The sequence below is a fragment of the Salminus brasiliensis genome, unplaced genomic scaffold (genome assembly GCF_030463535.1).
Source record: "Salminus brasiliensis unplaced genomic scaffold, fSalBra1.hap2 scaffold_96, whole genome shotgun sequence".
Lineage (NCBI taxonomy): Eukaryota > Metazoa > Chordata > Actinopteri > Characiformes > Bryconidae > Salminus > Salminus brasiliensis.
The window spans coordinates 66,708-77,500 of record NW_027326711.1 but is presented as its reverse complement, the minus strand read 5'-3'; the positions used below and the strand labels follow the sequence as shown (position 1 = coordinate 77,500).

General features: G+C 44.4%; 1 protein-coding gene across 1 annotated transcript in view; it reads left to right on the top strand.

Annotated features, from left to right (window-relative positions):
* npepl1 (aminopeptidase like 1) overlaps positions 1-7,433 on the top strand; it is an 8,367-nt gene extending 934 nt beyond the window's left edge. The window contains exons 3-12 of the mRNA XM_072672159.1: positions 1,668-1,838; positions 2,588-2,677; positions 2,764-2,845; positions 3,733-3,875; positions 4,198-4,275; positions 4,368-4,468; positions 4,669-4,792; positions 5,424-5,600; positions 6,249-6,359; positions 6,912-7,433. Coding sequence (XP_072528260.1) covers positions 1,668-1,838; positions 2,588-2,677; positions 2,764-2,845; positions 3,733-3,875; positions 4,198-4,275; positions 4,368-4,468; positions 4,669-4,792; positions 5,424-5,600; positions 6,249-6,359; positions 6,912-7,076 — 1,242 coding nt within the window. The 3' untranslated portion in view covers positions 7,077-7,433. The remainder of the gene's footprint in view (positions 1-1,667; positions 1,839-2,587; positions 2,678-2,763; positions 2,846-3,732; positions 3,876-4,197; positions 4,276-4,367; positions 4,469-4,668; positions 4,793-5,423; positions 5,601-6,248; positions 6,360-6,911) is intronic.
* The last annotated feature ends 3,360 nt before the right edge of the window (positions 7,434-10,793 follow it).

Below are 10,793 nucleotides of genomic sequence, written 5' to 3'. Positions count from 1 at the left end.
TAAATTCACCTCTTGTCACAGACGCTGTTTCCTGCTCTCGGCACGTGATCCAAAAAAATATCAGAACACACATGTGCAGTCACTGCGTTAGCTCAGTGGGCAGACACACACTGGACTTTTAAAAAGAAATCCCATAATGCTGTTAGACACTGATAAGAATGCTTTCACATGCTTTCACAAAGGTGCTCTTAGAGTTTACGCCAGACATGGGAATTAATGTTGTGTCTTGAGAAAGCTGTGTCCTGTTAAAAAAAGTAAAGCTGTAATAATACGTATATGTGTCTTCGGGACCGAACAACAGTTGAAAATGTACCTTTTCTGTCCGATTCGTCGGTTGTAAGTTTGGTTCAATGCATAAAAAACAAACAAACAAACAAATATAAACAACTTGAAAATAAACCAAAAATGGAGATACATGTTTTCCATTGTACGGCAGTGATCTATATTCAATACACACACTGATCAGCCATACCATTAACACCACCACTTTGACCCCACAGGACTGACCACCACAGAGCAGGGAGTTTTTGGGTGGTGGGTCATTCTCAGCACTGCAGTGACACTGACTGACCCGGTGGCGGTGAGTGTGTTGGTGTGTGCTGTGCTGCTGGTACGAGTGGGTCAGACACAGCAGTGCTTTAAACACCTCAGTGTCCCTGCTGGACTGAGAATAGTCCACCAACCAGAAAGGCCTGCAGCGTCCTGTAAGAAGATGACAAGCTCAAAAAACGGGGCTTCTGTTTCAGGACAGGACTTGATTTGTGACCAAGCGTTACGGGAACCGTTCATGTTTCCGCTGCTGACCGTCTCCTCATTTGTGGCGGCTCTGGGTGACTTACTGGAGGAGCTCCCCTTTTTTCAGTCCATGTGAGGCTGCCACTGCTCTCATTAATAGTAATCTGCTCTCCACTCACACGCCAGAGTGGCCGTGTCGCTCTCTGGCTTCTTACCTGTTTTCTCCACATGCTCTGTTTACGTGGCGGCTTCTCAGTCTGTGTGTTTTCACTGCAGCTCTGTGTCCAGATTGAGTGAATTACAGTAAGAAGTAAGTAGCAGCAAAACTGCTTTATACAGCGGGTGAAAGATTTTTACCAGATGATGGTAACAACCCATCGGATGGTAACTGGTAATCTGCTGCAAACATTAGTCTTAGAGCCAGATATTACAGGACACCTTCAGAGGTATTGTGAAGGCCATGCTTTGACTGGTCAGAGCTATTGTGATGGCTCAGGGGGGACCTACTAGGCAGGTGATATTAATGTTTTGGCTGATTGGTGTGTGCATATGCCTGGATAAATGAAACTGTACACCCTCATGCCCCCGTCAGCTATCCCGTCATCTATGTTCGTATCCATTAACATTTATTGCAGCCAAAGTTCAGTTCTTTAATCTTTTCACCTTTAGATGATTCAGCAGAAGATTCTGCCGACACATCAAAGTCTAGTTTTGGATCTCTCCATAGACATGTTATACACCCTTTTTATTTACCACTAAAACGTGGGTCATGGTCTTGATATTTAGAGAACGTCAAATAGAACCTCAGTCTGCTCTTCATTGTGGTCTGTGGTCAGTGAGGGTAGGGCACCTTCAGGAATGGGAATCCGCTGCAAGTTTCGAAATTATGTTCTGTTTAAATGTTGTTTTCTGTTTTTCTTCATGTTCCTTAGATAGTGTGTGATCGGTCCGATGTGTTTGCGTCAGCATGTGCCATCGCCCGCGCGTTTCCGCTCTTCTCTCGCCGCTCCACCTCCTCGCGCAGGACGGAGAAGAAGCACGTCACTGTGGAGTTCATCACTGTCGGTCAGGACAATGGTCCTCTGGAACTTTCCACACTGCAGGTAGAGCTGATGCACACTACAGCAACTGCACTAAATTTAGATCGTTTTCTGGAAAATTCTTCTGTTTACTTACTCCACAATCTACAGTATTTATTGATCCAGACCTCTTCCATGTGAATCATGTTACACTGTAGGGGAGTGTAGAATTAGGAGTGGGGTAGCATGAGGGCTAAGGAATTGAACCGAAGGCAGTGTTACCCACTACTCTTCGCCAACCACTTTATTCAGACACGAACTCTAATCAAGGATTCTCCAGATTGTTTGGTTCTCATCTCTTTTCAAATGAAGTAAAACGCTTTGACGACTTCCGGCGTCTGTCCTGTCACATTAAAACAAGATAATCAAGATGGTGGAAAAAATCTGTATACATGAAGCAAAAATAGGAGTAGAGAATAGAGAGGTAGGGTGTGAGGTTGGATGTATAAAGTGCAGAATGTGCAAAAATGAGTATGTGCACAGTATGTAGTGAGTTATTAATAAATAGTGTAATTAAATATAGATGTATATTGTAGGATGTCCAGTGTATTGTCTGGGTGTGATGGCTATGGAGATCTTACATAGCAAGAATTCTTGGGCACCTTAAGCACAGTTTCTAACCTGTCTAATATGAGGACAGCTGGGGGACATTGCTATTGGACAGTCATCACGTTTGGGCTGAAATTATCTGGCTAACTGTGAACCTAATTCTCTTAATAGATGTGTCCATGGTAACGGGACAATATTGATAATGAGAGAATGGTTGTTTTCAGTGCATTTCCAACGCGGCAGATGGCGTTCGACTGGCAGCGCGGATTGTGGACAGTCCCTGCAGTGAAATGAACACTGACCATTTCCTAGAGGTAAGTGCACCAACCACCCCCCTCCAACATTTCAGTGAGGGAATTTTAGGGTAAACAGTTTGTGAACTGGTTTCTGTGTTTTGTAGGAAATCAGAGCGGTGGGGAACGACCTGGGAATCACTCCAACTGTTATCCGAGGAGAGGAACTGAACCAGAGAGGGTTTGGAGGTAGTCATATAAAAAACTACATATGCATTTGAGTTCGTCACATGATCACATGCACAATGTTACCAGAATATGATTCAGTGGAGAATGCTCTGTGTGTATAAATTTGAGAGTCAGTAAGGTGGATGTGATGCGGCCCATCCTTACCACCTGCTGTTGTGCCGTCAAGAAGTTCAGGATCCAGCTGCACAGAGCGCTGTTCAGACCCAAATCCTGAAGCTTGGTGTCAAGCCTTGATGGAATGGTGGTGTTGAACGCTGAGCTGTAGCCCACAAACAGCTTCCTCACATATGTGTTGTTCTTGTCTCGGTGGGAGAGGGCAGTGTGCAGAGTCAGGGCAGTAGCATCATCAGTGGATCTATTCCGCCTTTATGCAAATTGCAGTGGGTCCAGGGTGGCAGGTAATTAGGAGCAGCTGAGGTCTCTAACCAGCCTCTCGAAGCGCTTGCTTATGATCGGGGTTAAAGTAATGGACGCCAGTCATTTAAGCAGGTCTTTGGAACAGGGACAATGGTGGGCAGTTTGAAGCATGCTGGCACGACTGAGAGAGCGAGAGAGGTGTTAAAAATGTCTGTAAAGACTCCAGCAAGCTGAGATCATGCTTTAAGCGCTCTGCCGGGTTGGGCCAGCAGATTTACTTGTTTTGAAGCGCGATCTGCGGTGGATAGTGCTTTCTCCAGGGATGCAGCGTGGTTTGCCTCAAAACAAGCATAAAAGCAGTTTAACTGGTCTGGGAGCAAGGCACTGGTGTTTACCATGGAGTGAGAGCTCCCTTTAAAGCCCTTAAACCCTTTCACGTTTATATAAAAATAATAGTTAACTGTTGTATAACTGGACTAACCTGCTGGTAGTGTGAATGAATGTAGTGATTATTTCTGTTTCCCTCACAGGTATCTATGGTGTAGGTAAAGCAGCTGAGCACCCTCCTGCTCTCGCCGTGCTCAGCCACACCCCCTCTGGCGCCACTCAGACTATTGCCTGGGTTGGCAAAGGCATTGTCTACGACACAGGTGGTCTCAGCATCAAAGGCAAGGTAGGTGCCACACCAGTTTACTGACCTTGAGACCGGGATAGAACAGATTCATCTGTACTTATGGACCGACACTTTAATAGATGTGTTCATACAAATACATTCATTAATGTTAGGAACAAGTTATCATGGTAGCATCTTCACAGTGATGACTGACTGCTCTCTGTTGCTTTGACTCATTATTAGAAAGATGGAATTTTTGTGAGTTGTTGATGTAAGTAAATAATTAAATAATTCTAAATTAGTAAAGCTTTGCCTCCTCATAAACCTGTTTTGTAGCTCCTAATTTTTCTGTATGGCTGATGTAAATTTGGTTCTCCCACAGACCACAATGCCCGGTATGAAGAGAGACTGTGGAGGAGCTGCTGCCATACTGGGCGCATTTAAAGCTGCTGTTAAACAGGTGAAACTCGCAGTGAGGAGTTTAATTGTAGAGGCGTTACATCTCCAAACCTCGTTAAAGATCTGCTGGTGTGTCTTGGCTGTTTATTGTAGGGGTTTAAGGATAACCTCCATGCTGTGTTCTGCCTGGCTGAGAATGCAGTGGGACCTGCAGCCACCCGGCCCGATGACATCCACACCCTGTACTCTGGAAAGTAAGCACTGCTCTCAGATCAGTACAGTGGATTTCCCTTACCTTTTAGACTGTTGTTCATTTTTTATTTGGGTATTTATATTTTATTCTAATGTTATATAGAGTTAATTACAGATAGACACTCTCACTGACCACTGACTTTGATATTTGGTTTTATTCTGGTTTTGGGTAATTTTGGGTTTATTTTACTGTGCTCTATAGAACTGTGGAAATCAACAACACTGATGCTGAAGGGAGGCTGGTGCTGTCTGATGGGGTTGTGTATGCCAGTAAGGATCTCTCTGCAGATATTATACTGGATATGGCGACTCTTACTGGAGCCCAGGTGTGTATCAGTTACTAATTCCCAATCTTAATTATCTACACTCTGACTGACTCGAATAGGCAAGATGTTACAGAAAGTTTGTTTCTCTCAGATTAAACTGGCTTCCTCTTTGGAACTTCTGCTGTAGTGAACAGTAAGCAGCTGAAGGGTAAAATGGTCAAAGATCACTTGCTTACGGTGGAAATTTTGACTTTAGATGATCATGTGCCACATCCTCTTGTGGGTTTATGAGTAAACCCAGCAAATCACATGGTGCTTAGTCATTGTCTTTGTCTCTGAGCACTGTCAACAGATTAATCATCTCAGAAAAAAAGACCCCTTAGGTTGTTAACATGTCTGTCTAAAAGCTTCAAAAGTCAAGGTTTTGTCACTTTGAAAATGTCAGAACATTCATGCATTAAAATGTTTGTTGTGAGGCTCAGATAATCAGTCTACAGCAGGAGGCCATAAATATACATGTAAGTGTATACAGGTTAAGTGTCTGAGTATGGAGAGTTCCTAAGGAAAATTTACACTATGTACAAATATTTACAATAGGAGAAATATTCCTTAAAATACTTTTAAAAAGGCATGAGTTGCGTTACTGTGTGCGTTACTGTGTGCGTTACTGTGTGCGTTACTGTGTGCGTAGGGTATCTCCACAGGGAAGTACCATGCAGCTGTGATGACAAACAGTGAAGAGTGGGAGGCGGCGTGTGTGAGAGCAGGACGCAGCAGTGGTGATCTGGCCCATCCTCTGGTCTACTGCCCTGAACTGCACTTCAGCGAGTTCACCTCCGCTGTCGCCGACATGAAGAACTCTGTAGCGGTGAGGCGGGGCAAAGGGGATGGAGGGGGGCAAGGAGAGAAAAAAAAAAAAAGTCCAGCCTCTACTTAACTGTATCTTCTCCACCAGATTTTTGTTAATTTACACTGGACTGTACAGATTCAATTATAGTTTTACATTTGAAATATTCCAATAATACAACATAAAAAAAAGAAGACAGAGCAATCAAAACACACACACGCGCACACACACACACAGGGAAAAGGGTCAAATGAATATAGAACAGACCAGGGTGAGGGTCTTATCGTTAGGTGATGTTTGAGTTAAATCTAATAAAGTGGCCTCGACAACAAAGAAAGCCTCAGGAAGGAAAGAGGGGCTTCCTTAAGACTGGATCACGCTGGATTTACCACTCTTAGCCCCTCAGGTCCTTTAAGCTGAAGTGGTTTCAGTCTAAAACAGGTGAGATGAAAACTGCATTGTTTATTTAAAGGCAGCTTCCTGTTTCAGTCTGTCAGAGGTTTGTGGGGGGGGGGGTGTAGTTTGAGATGTAAACTGTTGTCTGTGTGAAGATGTGACTCACCGGCTGACTAACAAGGTGTAGTGTTCTCGCTTAGTGATCATCTTGTGTTTCTCAGTATCTGCTTGAATGTGATGCTAAGTCTGTCTGTCTGTCTGTGTGTTCTGCAGGACCGCGAGAACGCTCAGAGCTCCTGTGCCGGCCTGTTCATCGGCTCTCACCTGGGCTTCGACTGGCCCGGTGTGTGGGTGCATGTGGATATTGCCTCCCCTGTTCATGCAGTGAGTACAGCGCTGGCCCCAGACTCTGTTATGCCCCAGTACTCTCTCTCTCTCTCTCTCTCTCTCTCTCTCTCTCTCTCTCTCTCTCTCTCTCTCCCGGAACACAGCAGCGTTTCACACCACAGAGTGCCACCTGATTCCCAAAGTTAAAGTAGACGTTCTGTTTACAGAACCCCTGAGCCACAAACCGTCTGCAGTCAGACTTCTCACCTTTCTCCGCTCTTCTTCTAGAAACCCCAACACCGCACTTTATGGACGGCAGGAAGTGCATGTCACCCAACGTTTCAGGGTTCAGCGATCGATCATGGCACTGATTTTTCCCTGAGCTGCTTCTTTATGTTCCTGTTTGCTGATGTTGAGTCAGGCTGGATTCCGCTCATCTGTCTTTAACTGTTTTCAGCCCTGATAAAATCGTACTGTCTGCAGGGTTTACAGGTTGAGGTCTTTGGTTATGTAAGGTGAAGCTCTCTCAGTAAACCATGGTGTCTGTTTACTAATAAGTATGTGAGTAATGATTTTGTAGGTTTGTAAACAGCCCCTGTCTTCCCTCAGGGTGAGCGTGCCACAGGGTTCGGAGTGGCTCTGCTGTTGGCGCTGTTCGGTCAGGCGTCTGAAGACCTTCTGCTCAACATGGTCTCTCCGCTGGGCTTTGCTGCTGCTGCTGACCAGTCCGCCGACCAGATGGAGAGAGACAGCAAGCGCAGAAGATTGATTTAACCATCCAGTTAGCTCACTGTTCTGATTCCAGTGCAGACCAGTTCTCAACACTGTCCCACCCCATTGCCCAGTTACCCCAGTTTAAACACACACACTCATACTCTCCTCTGTGAAGCACTGAGCTTTTTTTTATATATATATATATATATATATATATATATATATATATATATATGTGTGACTGTGGGTGGTGACTTAATCATAGTCACTGACGGAACAGATTTGGGGTGTGTGTGTATTTGTGTGTGTGTGTGTGTGTGTGTGTGTGTGTGTGTGTGTGTGTGTGTGTGTGTGTGGTGAGACAGACGATGCTGACTGTGATGAAACTGGATCTTTCAAAATAAAAGATTAAAGGATTCTGTCATCTCCTGCTGTTTTATTGCTGAATTATAGATCTATTTGTTGATGTTAAACTTAAGCACTGATTAAAGAATGTCATCTAGAACTTCAGTTGCTTGAACCGGTTTAGAACAGTTATTGGTTGGTTTTACCAATTATAATCCTAAACATTACTGGAAGAGGAGGGGGAGCCCGCCAATGCTGAGCTGTGAGTTTATGGTGTATAGGTGGCGACCTGCAGCTGCAGACAGGAAGTGAACTGGACTATCAGTTCTGCTTTTGGAGTCTTAAAGGTGCATGTCGTTACAACTATTATTTTTTGTTAAAAGTAGAAATGATCAAATATATAAAGAAGCAATTCTGAGAATATATTTTGTATACTTGTATGTAAGTATATTTTCAAGAAAAGATGGAGCTTCTAACAATTGAAATGTTTTATTTGTCTTGAACAGAATTTTACATGGTACAGCTTATCAGTCTGTAAACACAGCCTGTAACCCCATAAACACTCAGCCTGTAACCCTGTAAACACTCAGCCTGTAACCATGTAAACACTCAGTCTGTAACCCTGTAAACACTCACCCTGTAAACACTTAGCCTGTAAACACAGTCTGTAAACACTCAGCCTGTAACCCCGTAAACACTGTCTGTAACCCTGTAAACACTTAGCCTGTAACCGTGTAAACACTCAGCCTGTAACCCTGTAAACACTTAGCCTGTAACCCTGTAAACACTCACCCTGTAAACACTTAGCCTGTAAATAGTCTGTAAACACTCAGCCTGTAACCCTGTAAACACTCAGCCTGTAACCGTGTAAACACTCAGTCTGTAACCCTGTAAACACTCACCCTGTAAACACTTAGTCTGTAAACACAGTCTTTAAACACTCAGCCTGTAACAGCCTGTAACCCCATAAACACTCAGCCTGTAAACACTCAGCCTGTAACCCTGTAAACACTCAGCCTGTAACCCTGTAAACACTCAGCCTGTAACTGTGTAAACACTCAGCCTGTAACCCTGTAAACACTCAGCCTGTAACCCTGTAAACTCAGCCTGTAACCATGTAAACACTCAGCCTGTAACCCTGTAAACACTCAGCCTGTAAATAGTCTGTAAACACTCAGCCTGTAACCCTGTAAACACTCACCCTGTAAACACTTAGCCTGTAAATAGTCTGTAAACACTCAGCCTGTAACCCTGTAAACACTCAGTTTGTAAACACTCAGCCTGTAACCGTGTAAACACTCAGCCTGTAACCCTGTAAACACTCAGTCTGTAAACACTCAGCCTGTAACCGTGTAAACACTCAGCCTGTAACCCTGTAAACACTCAGTCTGTAACCGTGTAAACACTCAGCCTGTAACCCTGTAAACACTCAGTCTGTAAACACTCAGCCTGTAACCGTGTAAACACTCAGCCTGTAACCCTGTAAACACTCAGTCTGTAAACACTCAGCCTGTAACCCTGTAAACACTCAGCCTGTAACCGTGTAAACACTCAGTCTGTAACCCTGTAAACACTCACCCTGTAAACACTTAGTCTGTAAACACAGTCTTTAAACACTCAGCCTGTAACAGCCTGTAACCCCATAAACACTCAGCCTGTAAACACTCAGCCTGTAACCCTGTAAACACTCAGCCTGTAACCGTGTAAACACTCAGCCTGTAACCCTGTAAACACTCAGCCTGTAACCCTGTAAACTCAGCCTGTAACCATGTAAACACTCAGCCTGTAACCCTGTAAACACTCAGCCTGTAAATAGTCTGTAAACACTCAGCCTGTAACCCTGTAAACACTCACCCTGTAAACACTTAGCCTGTAAATAGTCTGTAAACACTCAGCCTGTAACCCTGTAAACACTCAGTCTGTAAACACTCAGCCTGTAACCGTGTAAACACTCAGCCTGTAACCCTGTAAACACTCAGTCTGTAAACACTCAGCCTGTAACCGTGTAAACACTCAGCCTGTAACCGTGTAAACACTCAGCCTGTAACCCTGTAAACACTCAGTCTGTAAACACTCAGCCTGTAACCCTGTAAACACTCAGCCTGTAACCCTGTAAACACTCAGTCTGTAAACACTCAGCCTGTAACCGTGTAAACACTCAGCCTGTAACCCTGTAAACACTCAGTCTGTAAACACTCAGCCTGTAACCGTGTAAACACTCAGCCTGTAACCCTGTAAACTCTCAGTCTTTAACCCTATAAACTCTCAGTCTGTAACCGTGTAAACACTCAGCCTGTAACCCTGTAAACACTCAGCCTGTAACCCTGTAAACACTCAGCCTGTAACCCTGTAAACACTCAGTCTGTAAACACTCAGCCTGTAACCGTGTAAACACTCAGCCTGTAACCCTGTAAACACTCAGCCTGTAACCCTGTAAACACTCAGCCTGTAACCCTGTAAACTCTCAGTCTGTAACCCTGTAAACTCTCAGTCTGTAACCGTGTAAACACTCAGCCTGTAACCCTGTAAACACTCAGTCTGTAAACACTCAGCCTGTAACCGTGTAAAAACTCAGCCTGTAACCCTGTAAACTCTCAGTCTGTAACCCTGTAAACTCTCAGTCTGTAACCCTGTAAACACTCAGCCTGTAACTCTGTAAACTCTCAGTCTGTAACCCTGTAAACTCTCAGTCTGTAACCGTGTAAACACTCAGCCTGTAACCCTGTAAACACTCAGTCTGTAAACACTCAGCCTGTAACCCTGTAAACACTCAGCCTGTAACACTCAGCCTGTAACCCTGTAAACTCTCAGTCTGTAACCCTGTAAACTCTCAGTCTGTAACCCTGTAAACACTCAGCCTGTAACCCTGTAAACTCTCAATCTGTAACCCTGTAAACTCTCAGCCTGTAACCGTGTAAACACTCAGCCTGTAACCCTGTAAACTCAGCCTGTAACCGTGTAAACACTCAGCCTGTAACCCTGTAAACACTCAGCCTGTAAATAGTCTGTAAACACTCAGCCTGTAACCCTGTAAACACTCAGTCTGTAACCCTGTAAACTCTCAGCCTGTAACCGTGTAAACACTCAGCCTGTAACCCTGTAAACTCAGCCTGTAACCGTGTAAACACTCAGCCTGTAACCCTGTAAACACTCAGCCTGTAAATAGTCTGTAAACACTCAGCCTGTAACCCTGTAAACACTCAGTCTGTAAACACTCAGCCTGTAACCGTGTAAACACTCAGCCTGTAACCGTGTAAACACTCAGCCTGTAACCCTGTAAACACTCAGCCTGTAACCCTGTAAACACTCAGCCTGTAACCCTGTAAACTCTCAGTCTGTAACCCTGTAAACTCTCAGTCTGTAACCGTGTAAACACTCAGCCTGTAACACTCAGCCTGTAACCCTGTAAACTCTCAGTCTGTAACCCTGTAA